This window comes from Penaeus chinensis, chromosome 27, assembly GCF_019202785.1.
Source record: "Penaeus chinensis breed Huanghai No. 1 chromosome 27, ASM1920278v2, whole genome shotgun sequence".
In the NCBI taxonomy this organism is placed as follows: domain Eukaryota; kingdom Metazoa; phylum Arthropoda; class Malacostraca; order Decapoda; family Penaeidae; genus Penaeus; species Penaeus chinensis.
In genome coordinates this window covers 15,171,406-15,186,405 of record NC_061845.1, presented here as the reverse complement: position 1 = coordinate 15,186,405, position 15,000 = coordinate 15,171,406, and the positions used below count along the sequence as shown (strand labels likewise).

Here is a 15,000-nt window from a genome sequence, read left to right as displayed (position 1 = left end):
TTCATTGAATTTATAGAAAATTTAAAATTATCATGATTTACTTGTGATTAACAGGGCATACTGGTTCATACACAAGTGAGGTATGAAAGTGAAGAAGTTACGAGGAATAGATAGACAAAATCACTGAAAACTAGGGTATTTGATGACATCAAGCAGAAGCAATGAAATTAAATAGTGACATTCGGCAACATATGGAATACTTTTCAAGTCTCATTGTAGTTAACTATTAAGGTCACTGTACGAGATGAAGCAATATAAAATGTTAGGAACTTGAGTGTCTTTTCATCTGGAACATTTCACATCTGTCTCCTGATAGTTTTGATTTTAACTGTCTCCATCCCCCTTAACAACATACTGGACCACATGCCAGACATCTCATGCAGTCAGTTGCTCCAGGAAAAAATAGAAGCACAGGAAACATACAATTTCCCCACTCTCACAATTTTCCAAGAAAAGAGGTGACTAAAAGATTACTGTTTAGAGACTAACTCCTCAGTGATAGCTGTCTTGGTAAAAAGTTAAAAAAATGTTTACTTGAAGCAGGTATGACGAACATGTCATGGAAGTATGTGCCACCTGGAAAGGAGACCAATCATGCTACTACCACCTGTTGGCATTGGGTTATAATACATCTTTATATTCTATTCTGATGATTTTGAAACTTGTCTTGTGATCCTAGAATCCCAAACATTAGAACATCTACAAAAAGCAATGTACAAACTAACTTCCCTCCCCTATCTATAGGTTGCTTGTTGTGAAGCATACACCTCAGAGGACATACGACCACACATCCCAACCCTGTGGGCAAGCATCAGGCGTGAGGTAATTGAGGCTAACAGTGCAGAAGGGGAAGCAGCTGCTCTCTCAGCTCTAACAGCAATCATCCTAACCCTCAACAGGGGAATGGTAACCCATGCTGGGAGAGATGCAATGAACATGTTGATCAAGTCAGCCATGATTGGTAAGTTGTCTAGGTACTCTGGATACTTTGGATTGGTCTTGGTGTTTTGAGGTATTTGACAGGATGAAAGGCATATAGAATGATTTAACCAAAGGACTGCATATGGCATCAATATATGGTATCACCAGGGATGGACCCAAATGCAGGATGGCACCTATTCATGTCTTAGCAATGGAGGCTACACTCTAGTCTGCATATAAGCTTGGTGTTTGATTTTGGAAATGATGCTAGTTCCTGAACAGAGAACTTCCAAAGTCAGTCTCGTCTCTGTTTTTTATGTTTTTATTGAAAAATTATCACAAATCAAAGATGGATTGATGAACATTATCCCTGCACTTATAATTCTAATCCTTTTAAGGAACTGTGATCTAAACCTTGGTTCAACAGAAAGTGTTCTTCATTTATTTCATCAGTTGATTTTTGTCGTCACCTCACATCAGAAACTGGTATAGAATACAATATAAATATTTTTTTTATAATTTGTCTAGAACTGTAACTAGTTCTTTTTCTTTGATATGTTAGATTGCAACAGCTACGTAAATGAATTTACTGAAGATTCATCAATATTTCAGAATGCCTAGGACACTTAACAGCCCCAGAACAACGGCTAATGTTCCCAAGTGCATATCTTCTACTAGCTGTTGTTGTTGCTGGCCAAGGTCCTGCTGAAGCCATCTGTGGGAAGGTGAGACTTTAGCCCCTCTACTTCTCCTTCTCTCCTTCTTTATTTTCTTTTTGCAACTTATTTTTCCTCTTTCACCTTCTTTCTTCGTGTTCTTTTCCTGATTTATCCTCTCTTGATCCTCCTTCCTTTTCTTCTTTCTTTTCCTTTTTTGCCCTCTTGGTCTTTCTTATCCTTATCCTTCATTTTCTTTTTCTTTTCTTTTTTTGCCTTCTCTTTCTCTTCCTCTTCTCCCCACTTCCTCCTGCTCCTCCTCTTCCTCCTCCTCTTTCTTCTTCTCCTCCTCCTCTTCTTCCTCTTCTTTTCATATTTTCATATTCTTTATCCTTTTCTTCCTGTTTTCCATGTCTTAAAATTCTGTATTTGCTTCTGTGTTTTTCTTCCTCTTTCCATCTTTTGGTTCCAAGGTTTTATCAAACTGTTTTTCCATCTGTTGGGAAGGCAAGGAAGTTTTCTTTTCATCTCTTTCTTTTCTTTTCATTATTTTCCTTCTAATGGTATAATTCTGTATCAACCTCATTTTATGGGTTGGTGATTATACTCAGTTTGCCATCATGGGGCCCAAAATGCGGGCATTAGGCTTTCGTGAGCAGACATTGCTGAGTGTGTGGCTTGCAGGCAGGGTACAAAGGAACATGCTTGTGTGGTGACAAGACTCCGTGCCTCCGTGCCTCCCCTTTGTATAAGTACTTTTAGTTTTTTTGCCATTTTCCAATGTCATTTGATTTGCTTTGCCCAATTAGTAATACTCTGTTTTCCTTGCACAGACTCTATATCATCTCTCAAGGTCTTCTATAACTTGGTGTAATAGTAATAACAATATATAACATTTTGCTATTTGTGTCATTTAAAAAAAAACAATCATAATGTTACATTTTCCGCAAAACCACCTGTGCCCCGGTCATGTTGGGCAGGAGTAGGATCCTGAGCATAGAAATAGGTTCCTCCCTGGAGTGGGCACTCTTCCAGTTACAGCTCATGGACATTACATTCCACACTTGTTTATTGAAGGAAATAATGCAAAACCCCCTTCCTAAATGCCGAATGATTTTTTTCATCCTCCAAGAGTTTTGTGCACTTGTGGTGAGTCTTTCTGTAACCCTGACTTTCAGCCAAAACACTCACAATGGTAAGATTTTTCCATGATTGCATGTTCACATTACCTGTCCCTCAAGCCAATTTTTTTCATGACTTGATGGTCACATCATCCAGATTATAGGGATTACCATTCCTCACTGTAATTTGATATTCTCATTATCAATTCTGTGAATATGTGATGTCAAATTCTCTCTCCTTTTTGTCAGGTTTTCCCTCTTCTTGTGGAACAGTTTGATAACAAAACTGAGGATACAGCTAGAAAAAATACCATTACTATTTTGGCAAAGTTCCTAGAGCAAGGAGCAAAATACCCATCACTAAAAGAAGGTATGATTACGTTTGAGGGAAGATTGTTTGAAAGCATATTTGTTTTATTTTATTTTTATTCATCTTACACATTCATATTACATTTGAAGTTATATTTTTGTTTTGAAACTGATCAAAACTTCACTTTAAAAACTTGTCTTCAACTATAGTTCTTGACATTTTAAGTAAGTAGGTGTCTTTGATGAATGTACATCTTTATTTCATTGTTACTTCCAAATTCACTTTTAATCTTCAGGATGCTTTTTTGAAAAAGGGCATCCTATTATAAAAGCAGCACAAACTGTTGATAAGTATTCCATAACTCTCCAAAGTTGATGTAATATTCACCAGTTGATGATGTACTTGTTTGTAGTTGCACCAACTTTCTTGTCTATAAAGCATATATAAAGTATTTGTTACACTGACATGTTAACTGTTTTTGTTTCCCATAGCCATATCTATTGGATATGATTTTTAAGGACAGCAGCACACTAAGAAAACCAGTTTTTATTTACACTAGATTACTTGACTAAAATCAAATGGACTTTACAGGGGCTTTTCTTTTCTTATTGTTATATCCCTACAGAATGCTGCTTGTGTCTATAGTCAGAAATAAGTATATTTTTAATGGAATAAGACTTTATTGTAGAAATTTTAACCTTACACACAAGGTATACTTTTTTTTTTTTTGTTCATCCTTTTAGTTTGTGTATATACTCTGCATTGGAAAGCTTACCTTGAGAAGAAATAAATTTATTAGACTTTTCCTTCTTAGATGGTGGCAGCTTGGCAGAACATGAAGCTTCTTGCTGGAAAGTATTTTTACAAGGCTTAACAAACAAACAGTTGGCAGTCCAAGAGGCATCAGTGTCAGCCTTAACGACTGCATTACCTGCATTCCAAACTAAATACCTTATGGAAGGTGCCCATATCCTCACCTCGATCCTCATCAGCGCAAACAGCAATAGTTTAAGGTGTGTCTGTGCTTTCTGAAGTTCAAGGTTTTTTTACTTTGTTCTGAACTTAACTTGAACAGGTTATTATGATTTTGTTTTAGGTAGAAGAAGCTGTGGTCTGATTTCCAGTGGTAATTTTAGTTATAGCCAAAGCAAAATTTTGTATTTCATGATGTTTTATGATGTTAAAATTTAATACTTTCTACCATTATCATAGGGGAAAGAAATATTTTTTGGTGCATTGAGGTTTCTTACATTTGTGTATAAAGTGTGCAGTGGAATTTCATAAATTCAGTTTTGCATAGTGCAAACAAAATCTTTTAGCAATGAATATTATTACAGAATACTCTACTTTCAGAGACCAGATAATCAAGTGTTTTGTGGCCATGGGAAAGTTGCATCCACCTGCTATTAGTGAAAATACACTCCCTCAGCTGTTGGCAGAAATGGAAAAAGGTATGTGTGTGTTTCTCTTTCCTTCATATATTTCTTCATTTTTTGCCTTTGCCTGTCTCCTTAATTTTCCTCTTGTCTACATCATTTTAGTTATATCTTTTATTAATGTGTTGTGGAAAGAAGTGTGACATATAAGAGCAAATTTTAAAAGTTTTCAGCATCTTTTTTCTTTCTTTCTTTGTTTAGGGAGCACCAGCATTTCTCCAGTGAGTGAAAGTCAAGTCCTGGAAACCCTTGCAATCCTAACAACGGGAAAGTTTCTCTTGTCCCGTGTTTTGCCTGTTGTCTGGCATCATGCAGAAAATACGCTTAAATCTTCCACAGAAAGATGTTGCCTTTATCTCTCATGTGTTTTGAAGGTAATGAAGATGGCAGTGTCATATATATATATATATATATATATATATATATATATATATATATATATATATATATATACATATATATATATATATATATATATATATATATATATATATATATATATATATATATATATATTTTAGTGTGTGTGTATATATTCAGTACATGATATTATGTTGTAGAAATTAATTTTACTAATTCTATGACATCTTTTAAAAAGTAATAATTGTGTAAGAATTAATATATATTCTTCTCAACAGATTATCAGGAACACTATCAGCAATACAGAGTGCCTAAATTATATACTAGAAGACTGGGGTGGGTTGTTGAAGGTGATAAGCCTGTGTGTAAAAGCTATTGTCAGCCAAGAAATACAAAACCCAGTTCCTGCTCTCCAGCATCTATCATCAGTTTGCAGAGTAATTGTTGCAAAGATGGGGCAAGTTTATTTATTTGTTTATTAACTTTCTCTCTCTTGCTCTTACATGCTGTATTTATCAGTTGTAAGGAAGTATATCTTTTGTTTGTGTGTGTGATTGTAACTTCATTAAAGACAATTGTACAGATATATTTAAGTAGATATTCACCTGAAATTTTCAAAATCCTGAAGGATAAGAAATGTGACAATTTTTTTCTGTCATTTCAACAGAGACCCCAGGCCTGTGGTGCAGAGTTTAATTGATTTATTAATTGTAGGTGAATTAAACAGTCTTGAAGGCTTGGTAAAAGAACTTGTCTCACAACACCCTGAAGTCACAGATCTTTTATCAAACATGGCAGATGCAGAAAACCCAAGGGCAGCACAAATGGTAAAGAAGACAAGACAGTTTTTCTCCCACAATGTAAAACATGTGTGCTTAGTTATCATTTTATTGGTTTTGTTTATTTAGATCATGTTTTTAATTAATTTACAAATTTGTTTTTATATATGCAGCCAGACAAGTTCAGAAATATTTCATCATAATGCTTGTAAAACTATGTTAACAGACAATGATAATGAATATCGTTATTGTGATATTAGTAAAAATACTCATTCATTAGTCTTTTAGTCTGTAATTTTTTTTTTTTTTTTTTTTTTTTTTTTTTCAATCAATGTTTCATTTTTGGTTAAATGTCTTATTTGTTTTTAGGTTTTCATATATGAAGGTGTTCTTCTTGGCCTACGGAAGGGGGAACATCTAGAGAATATGGAACAGTTACTGGGAAAACTTCGCCATCTAAGTGTTTACTGTGACAATCCAACGGTTCGAGAGACATCTGCCGTCCTCCATGCAGCTGTTATTAATAAAGTCTCAATAGGTATGTGTCTGTATTAAGCTTTTGCCAAAATTGTATGGAGTTCCTGGGTTGGTGTGAGAAAATAGACATTATTGGGTGACTGTGTGTGTGAAGAGAAGACATTCAATCTCCTTGTGAATATTTATTCAAGAGACAGGAAATATTTGTCAGCCAACCAACCAATAATTTTATTTGTAGACAAAGTGTGAATTAATATAAAGATTTTTTGCATAAGTAAATATTAACAAGATAAATAATGTAAGAGTATTTGGTAGGCTGTAGACCTAAGATCAAGTGGTGTCAAAATAAGATATTCATGAACATTAGAATATAGGTTGGGTGAAAAGATTAAGAAATATGTGTAATCAACGTCACTATCAACTTCTCTGGCTATTACAGGACCCAAATTTACTCAGGCCATAAGTAATGCTAGTGATGAACTTAATCAAGTCCTGGATTCAGCCAGCTCACTCGACAAGCAACAAGCTGCTCTCTATACGTGGACTTGGACAAGCAAGGCTCTTGTTCTTCGTGGAGCATCTGAGGAGGTTTTGTGGACAGCAAAGGTAGTTGTCCTTTAGTTACTTATTTCTTTAAGTACTTATTTACCTATTGCCTTCATACCTTCTTCATTATGTGTGTATTAAATTATTTATGTAGTTACTGGTTTTGTGAAGCTTGAATACACCAAACAGGAATTACACAGTATCCATGAATATTTACTTGTAAATATTTCATATTAAGAATTTTTTTGCCATTGATTTTATTTTTTCCTGTATCCAACATTTGTTTGTCACTTTCAAGCACCATGGTTCTATAAGATGACTTGAAGGTCATTTGTCATAGTAAAAGGTAGTTACACTTCCTTTGAGTATTATTGGTCAGAGAGAATACCCAGAATCTAGATCTTTGATATTGGAAGGGGGAAAAAAATGTTTCCTATCCTTAAAATACAGTACTAAATGTGCAAGTACCCTCCCTGACAATGACTGAAATGCAAGGAACACCTAAAGAGAATGAAAACAAACCAGACCTATTCAAAGGCTTGTCAGGAAGGGAATTTCCATACCTATATAAAATAAGGTTAATGCAGTAGTGCACATTTTTCTCAGGGTAGTTCTCTTTTTAGAAATACCTAGAAAGTTCTATATATATGCTTTTTCTTTTCCTTCTCTCTCTTTTTTCTACACATCACTAAGAATCAAGTCGTATGAAGATGAAATTAGTATTAGGAAGTCCCTTATTATACAAAATACTGTTTGATAAATTGGCTTTTTATTGATAGATTTGTTTGTAATTTTTGTACAGATGCAGAGTTTACTATCAGACCCAGCCATAGGACTTCAGGCAGCGCATGGTTTTGGCATTATATTGAGGGACCATGAATATGCTCTAAGACCAGAAACCTTTGCTAATATCAGGTTTGTGTATTTATTTTTTTATTTTTTATTTTTTATTTTTTTTATTTATTTATTTTTTTTTACTTTTTCCTTTCCTTTCATGTCTCTCTTTTGACTGCAGCCTCTTTCTTTTTTTCTTTCTTTCTATCTTTTTTCTTCACTTAGACTTTTTCATGTCTCTATTTTACTTTTTCCTTTTTGTTAAATATTTTTGTGTCATTTTATTTGTGTATGTAGATTGGAGAATATCACATGCTGGTTAAGAACTTATAAGGATGTAATCAAATCTTGCACTTAAGCTCATTACAAAAATAAACTTTTCATGCAGGTCATAAATTTAGAAAGGATACAATTAATTTCTCTATTTTTAGTCAAACAGTAAAGATGCAGCTCTATTTATATCTCACAAACTGTAATTTTATTTGATATATATATATATATATATATATATATATAAACACATTTATTTCTTTTACAGATTGTTATACAAGCAAAGGTACTTTGAACATGTAATAGGTCCATTAGTAGACCTATTTAACAGTGCAGAGAATAGTACAAAACAGAAGGCCCTGTTGGCTATCTCATCACTTTTACCATCATTACCACAGCTCGTTTTGAATGCTCATATCAAGAGGGTAAGTTCCTACTATATTATTTTCTTCTGAGTAGATTTTATATTGTTTTCTTGTTTCTTTTCTCATTAAAAAAGACAAGAGAAAAGAGATGTCAAATGTAAAGATGTGATATGGAGGCACAAAGTTATGCATCCTCTTATTATTTGATAAAGATAGATAGATATATTATTCAGCTATAATACAACAAATCACACACATTATGTGACTATAATTCTTCAGTCTTTACAATATGTTAAGAGGTACTTCACAAATATATTCTTTTTACAGTTATTGCCAGTTCTGCTCCAAGGCATAACCTGTGATGAGGAGACTGTTACAGAGAGCACTTTAACAAGCCTTGTAAGTCTATTGCAACAATCTGTAGAACATGCTTGTCCACATGTCAGCACACTTATACCAACTCTTCTTTTGTTAGCAACTGATCATCCACTTGTAAGTAGCCTAAGTTGTTTTTAACAGTTATAAAGCTCCTAAAATAATTGACATTCATGTATATGTAGATATAAAGTTATATTTATGTTTAATTTCTATACCCCTACTTTTTTACCCACGAACAGAAGGTGAGGATGAAGTCTCTGGAATGCCTCCAAATCTTGACTTCTCTTCCAACACCTACTATTGTTCCTTACAGAGATGATGTACGTATGTCATTCACAGAACCATTTTTAGTTCTTTTATGAAAAAACATGATGATCCCTTGAATTGGAGAGACAATTGTTTATGTAATTGTAGGTCAGTGAAGGTTATGGTTGTTATATCTCTTGCAGGTGAACAGAGGGCTACGTCCTGTCCTGAATGATAAAAAGCGAGTCATTCGAAATGTCGCTGCTACTACCAGGTCTTCATGGATTCTCGTTGGTGCTCCAGGGGGTTCTTAGCCCACTTGATATCTTTTTAGGTACTTTCTTCAGTTCTAAAAGAATTTTCTTCACTTTTTTTTTTTCTTTCTTTCTTTCTTTGTCCTTTTTTTCTTTTCTTTTTTTTTCTTTCTTTTTTCTTTCTTCTTCCTCTTTGTATTATTGTTATTAGTTAGTTATGATGATGAATATCTGTTAATAGAAGTAATAAAAAGTATGACATACAAGAAAAATAAAGATCAGACATGTTAAATTATAGTAATTTGTTTATTTAAACATCTCCAAACTTTATTCCATATCCTATTTGGACTTTAAAACATTTTAAAGTGGTTTGTTTCAGTATATTGCATAAAACAAAATTCACAAAATTTGGATTCACAAAATTATTCCTAATTATCCCCAATTCTATATGTTTTTCTTTTACTGCATAGGTATTGTCTTTTGATTTGCATAGATGTCTGAGAGAATAAATGTTTGGATTCAGGTATTAAGTTAAGAGATATGTGAAGTTTTTACTTGTTTTCTAAGATGCTTTTTTATATGCAGCACATTTAATTTGGTTGTAAGAATTTTATAGCAATAAATGCTCTAAACCTGACTAATGTTTCTTTTTTTTCCTTGATAGTACCTATGTTACCTAGTATATTTCTTTTAAATTTTATTATTTGTGTAGATTACATTATAGTTAAACAATTATTAGTAAATCTACTCATATATTTTTACTCAGTTTTGTAAATAAAAAATGGAAGAACAGGTAAACAAATTATCATAACATTTCCCAGCTTTTCTCTTTGTTGTTTTGTGTACAGCTTGTTCAGCATCAGTCTTCACATTGCTCAGCATTACAAGCACTTCTTTAGAAATTGTACACAGTAAAAGTTGGTAAACACTGAATATTATTTTAGAAGTCCTAGTGAGTAAACAGTTAAGTTTAAAAGCTATAATATGAAACAGTGTATGATGTACAACAATGTTTTGCATTTGGTGATTAACTGATACTGAAAAAAATCACTGTCTGTATCATTCTCAGATATGATATGAAATTAAAAGGAGCAATTGTTTTACTCAGAATCCTTTATTAAATGATAATGAGAAGGAGATGATTGTTGACAAATGTTTTAGGATATATTTTTATATTAACTGATAAGTTAATAAATATTCATACACACCTAATAATAGATTTTTCTTCTAGGGGAATTACAAACTTTAAGTAACCTGACTGGGTTCACATGGATCAAATCATTTGTTCATCACTGCTGATATTTTAAATTTGACTTGAAGGATTGTTTACAAACCAGCTTACACATAGTGAAATAGAGAGTTGTGTGTGTGTGTGTGGGGGGGGGGGGGTTCAGTGTGAGTGTTTGTGGGTGTTGCTGTCTGTGGGGGGGGGGGGGGGGGGGTCAGTGTCAGTGTCAGTGTGTGTGTGTGTATGTGTGTGTGTGTGTGTCTCTATATGTGTGGGGAAGGATACAGTGTGTTTGGGGGGAGGGGGGGTAGTATAGAAACTGAGAGAGAGAAATGTATATGTGGTGTGATGGAGGAATGGCAGAGTGATGGTTTGGTGGAGGAATGGCAAGGTGATCGTACGGAGGGATGGGTGTGGTCGAGAGGTGACAGGGTGAAGGTGGAGGAATGGCAAGGTGATAATCAATTAAAAATGAAACAGCCAGAGCATGTTGGATTTTCTTAATTGTTTCACCGAATCTAATTTTTTGCTAAACTCCGAGAATAATCATAGATAATCGAATATCAAAAAAATAAAATAAACAATTAGATTAATTTTCTTAGTAATTGATGTAACAATTAATCGGTACCGCTCACTTAATATATAAATATATATATATATATATATATATTTATGTTTATACATGTATATATAAGATCTAATTTTAGCCGATTTACTGGAAGCTTTAGTTAAAAATTAAGTGGTATTATATTTGTCAATGTTTCATTTTTGAATCTTGAGCTTTCGAATCTTGGAATCTGCGTTCGAACAGGCGACTGGAAATAAAATTCATAAACTTTTGTACAGCACAAGTTATCTTTTTCTAGCAATTATCTAACGAAAAAAACATTCGTTATTGCACATTAAAATCAATATAATGAATCAAATTTAAAGTGTACTAACGAAAGATTCAGGCAATAAAAAGAAAATCGAAATGTTTATCCATTAATTTAAATACCATACCAAAAACTATTCACATGATTACGCACAAGTGTAGGAAAACGACTCAAATGAGATGGGAAAAAAAAAAAGAAAATAAAAAAAAAAGTGAAAGGATTTTTCAGTTCAAATACAAGAATACAGCGAAACATATGGTTCAAGAACGGACGTTTAGTAAACAATAAAACCAAAAATGAAAGAAAAAATATTACGACCTAAAAAAAAAATACAGTGCCACAATAGAGTATTTCATCATATTCATTCAAAAATATAACTATAGAAAAATAACTATGTACACAGGTTATCAAAGAGCAAATTTCCATAAAGATTAAATAAATTTGATATTGCACATACGACCTCTAGCGACCACACGAGGCCTTTGAAAGGTAATGTGCGTAACAAGATATTTCTCTCGTTTTAAGCTGAAATTATCGTATAATATGCCACGTCTCTTCAGGTAAACCCTTTGATAGGACATGCTGATGCTTAGAAGTGAAATTATTTAGGATTTATGAAAATATTTGTAAAGTTCCGTGTTTTTTTTTTTTTTGTTTGTTTTTTCACCTGTTCAATGGTTATGGCTAAGGAATGCGTGTTGTTCAAATCGTTTAGGCCGACAATGTGAGAATTTGGTGGGCACTGGGCTTATTTTGGGCAGTCTGTCATTGTTAGTGTAGTAGTTATCTTAAAGCAGATACGAAATAACATCTTTTAAGAGAAAATAACAGTGTTTTGATTGAAATAGATCATACTTTGTTGAAACTTTGACACTTGTGTGAAGGAAAAGATAAGAAAAGGGTTTTACACAAATTTAGAATAAAGATAGTTTGCCAGTACAGACGTAATTAAATATCACACAATCATGTTATCCACGTCATTTTCAAAAAAATCAGTTCAGATTCTCATAAATAAGTTATGTAGGCCTATCTCTCTCTCTCTCTCTCTCTCTCTCTCTCTCTCTCTCTCTCTCTCTCTCTCTCTCTCTCTCTCTCTCTCTCTCTCTCTCTCTCTCTCTCTCTCTTCTCTCCTTGCCTTTATTTTTCTCTCTTTCACACACCTATATATGTGTGTATGGGAGGGAGAGAGAATACACATGCAAACACTAAATATACAACACGCGCGCGCGTGCGTGCGTGCGTGCGTGCGTGCGTGTGTGCGTGTGCGTGTGTGTGTGTGTGTGTGTGTCTGTGTGTCTGTGTGTCTGTGTGTCTGTGTGTGTGCGTGTTTACCACAATACCACACCAATTATATTCTGCACGTCAATAAGAATAGTAAGGTATGTAGGTCTCTCTCTCTCTCTCTCTCTCTCTCTCTCTCTCTCTCTCTCTCTCTCTCTCTCTCTCTCTCTCTCTCTCTCTCTCTCTCTCTCTCTCTCTCTCTCTCTCTCTCCCTCTCCCTATCCCTCTCCCTCTCCCTCTCCCTCTATCCCTCTCTCTCCCTCTCCCTCTCCCTCTCTTTCCCTCTCCCTCTCTCTCTCTTTCTCTCTCAATTTCTTTATCTCTCTACACACACTCATATATAATGTGTGTGCTTTTTTTCTAAATATCTATCTATATATCTATTTCTCTCTCGTTTGTGCGTGCGTAACTCTCCCACTCCCCCCCCCCCCCTCTCTCTCTCTCTCTCTCTCTCTCTCTCTCTATCTATCTATCTATCTATCTATCTATCTCCCCCCCTCTCTCTCTCTCTATCTCTTTCTCTTTCTCTCTCTCTCTCTCTCTCTCTCTCTCTCTCTCTCTCTCTCTCTCTCTCTCTCTCTCTCTCTCTCCCTTTCTATTCTATCTATCTATCCCCCCCCCCCCTATCTCTCACGTTTATGTCCGTTTGTGTGTTTTAGTGTTTGTGTGTTTCGAAAGAGTTGTTGTAATCGATGTGCTTGTTTCAGGTTGTCATCGACGTCGCGTGGATATTAAGAAACTGGACTTCTCTTCAGCCGCAGCCCTTACATGGTAGTTACGCCTAAGGGAGAGCCAGCCAACCATGCGCGCCGACTCTACGTTATCAACAGCGAACATAAAAGGAACGCCACGTTGCAAGAGAACGATCGTACCAAAGCCGTTTATATGCAAAGTATGTCTCTCGTGTTTCTCTAAGAAATATTACCTGCAAGTCCACATCATGATCCACACTGGCGAGAGGCCCCACACTTGTGACATTTGCGGCAAGGGCTTCAGGATGCGATGGCGTGTCGCCCTGCACCGAAGGACTCACACCGGCGAGAAGCCTTACGGTTGCCCAGTTTGCAGTTTTAGTGGCAACAGGAAGGACAACATATATGGACACATGAGGAGGCGTCACGGCGGCGTTTTCCCCATCCGAGACGCCAGTGGAAAGAACAGAAAGACAGCAACAGGGCCAAAGAAGCGCCGCACTTGGAAACGAAAGTCCAGGCGAATGCCAAAGAAGCAGGCGCAAGAACTCAGTCAGGACTCGAAGCCCTTTGTTTCTGAACGAGATGCATTCAGCTCGCAGAACAACGTACCACTTCAAAGCTCTCAGTTTGTATTCCAGCATGCCCCACACGTCTTGCAGCAGCCTCATCAAGTCATTCCAGACACCCCTCCACTGCCGAGTCGGTCTAGCGTAGGGCAAGATCCTTTAATGATACAACCACCGCCGGAGCCGGAAACTCTTTTAGCATCTCAGTCGATGTACCCCGTAGAGCACCATGCTTCCAGAGTAATTTTAGATGACCCAGAACTAAAGAAGAATGGTAGGATTATATTCAGTGCCGAAAACCAGGTATCTGAAGTACCCTATAGTAAGGATTCAGTGCACACACTCACGGCTCCATGCCAAGTCTATATCAAAGAGGAACCACAAGAGCCAGTGGTTCAGTACGCTCGTCCTCGAAGGGAGGCGGCTAATCTGGGCCACATTCGTCGAATATCCATGATGCTCGATGAAGAGGACATCAAGAAGGAAATAGGTGACGAGGACGCGGTGCCACCGGCAAGGCGTGGACCAAGGAAGGGGAGGCGCGGCACCAAGTGCAAGCAGTTCTCCCCAATCCTGAAGAGCGAAGGAGACCTCTTTGAGCCGCCTGTAGTTTGGGCGACCGAGGAGGACCTCCTCTTTACCGACGATGACACGTTGAAGCTGGAAGAGGATATGGATCTCCTTGAATAAGAGAAACAGGTGGAACCTGTATAAAAAAAAAAAAAAAAAAAAAAAAAAAAAATCATAAAATATGCTAAAGTCTTTGATGTATTCAAGTATTCTAGACATGAACTGAATTATTGTAATGCAATTCAAGTACTTTAGAAGTGAACAACTTCTGTAATACAAATGTAGTACAAATTGGATGAGGAAACAATAAACTTTATAATTTTATTTTATGAGTAATTGCCGTTAATTTATTAAATGCATGTCAGTTAGCGATTTGTTTTATTATAAACCTATGTTTCTTCCTAAACTGACATGAATTTCGTTTTTTTTTTTTTTTTTTTTTTTTTTTTGGGTGGGTGGGTGGGGAGAAGTAACACCATAATGTGTTATCATAATCAACCACAAGATAATCGGTGCAATGTGAAATAGATGGTCCCCTTTAAAGTAAACAGATATCAGAATTAAGTCACTACGACAAATAACTAGTCAGCTCCTTGCTATCAGAATTAGGGGGAAGTCCATCGTGTTACATAATGAAGACTTGCATTTGAACTGGCGACAACACATGGCAGACACAAACGGGGGGAAAACAAGACCAGAAATAGATATTGCACCGGAGGAAAACACCGGATGTTTGTAATAAGAACTATTTTACGATTAAACAGTAAGCGAACCCATTTCATTACATATTTTGTGCATACTTTATGTTCACAGGAGCTTAAGCACGACTTCC

At 35.6% G+C, this 15,000-nt stretch overlaps 2 protein-coding genes across 3 annotated transcripts in view; both read left to right on the top strand.

The window, feature by feature from the left end:
* Window positions 1–9,590, top strand: part of LOC125039768 (MMS19 nucleotide excision repair protein homolog) — a 15,852-nt gene extending 6,262 nt beyond the window's left edge. Inside the window, exons 6-20 of the mRNA XM_047634021.1 lie at window positions 745–961; window positions 1,534–1,646; window positions 2,948–3,068; window positions 3,823–4,021; window positions 4,362–4,459; window positions 4,646–4,818; window positions 5,083–5,261; window positions 5,472–5,631; window positions 5,953–6,121; window positions 6,500–6,666; window positions 7,409–7,521; window positions 7,979–8,135; window positions 8,403–8,567; window positions 8,693–8,773; window positions 8,903–9,590. Of these exons, the coding sequence (XP_047489977.1) occupies window positions 745–961; window positions 1,534–1,646; window positions 2,948–3,068; window positions 3,823–4,021; window positions 4,362–4,459; window positions 4,646–4,818; window positions 5,083–5,261; window positions 5,472–5,631; window positions 5,953–6,121; window positions 6,500–6,666; window positions 7,409–7,521; window positions 7,979–8,135; window positions 8,403–8,567; window positions 8,693–8,773; window positions 8,903–9,013 (2,223 nt within the window). The 3' untranslated portion in view covers window positions 9,014–9,590. The remainder of the gene's footprint in view (window positions 1–744; window positions 962–1,533; window positions 1,647–2,947; window positions 3,069–3,822; window positions 4,022–4,361; window positions 4,460–4,645; window positions 4,819–5,082; window positions 5,262–5,471; window positions 5,632–5,952; window positions 6,122–6,499; window positions 6,667–7,408; window positions 7,522–7,978; window positions 8,136–8,402; window positions 8,568–8,692; window positions 8,774–8,902) is intronic.
* A 1,421-nt stretch (window positions 9,591–11,011) lies between these two features.
* On the top strand, window positions 11,012–14,506 carry LOC125039713 (zinc finger protein 148-like). Of its 2 annotated transcripts, none has more exons than XM_047633934.1 (2): window positions 11,012–11,545; window positions 13,045–14,506. In XM_047633934.1, exon 2 carries the CDS (start codon window positions 13,140–13,142, stop codon window positions 14,286–14,288), a length of 1,149 nt encoding a protein of 382 aa, XP_047489890.1. In that variant the 5' UTR covers window positions 11,012–11,545; window positions 13,045–13,139; the 3' UTR covers window positions 14,289–14,506. The 2 variants fall into 2 exon arrangements, with proteins under 2 accessions (XP_047489890.1, XP_047489891.1); XM_047633935.1 differs by having other exon boundaries at window positions 11,012–11,550.
* Window positions 14,507–15,000: the final 494 nt, after the last annotated feature.

Bases quoted from the DNA above. Each gene is read 5' to 3' on its own strand.
- LOC125039713 (XM_047633934.1), top strand. From the start codon at position 13,140: ATGCGCGCCGACTCTACGTTATCAACAGCGAACATAAAAGGAACGCCA.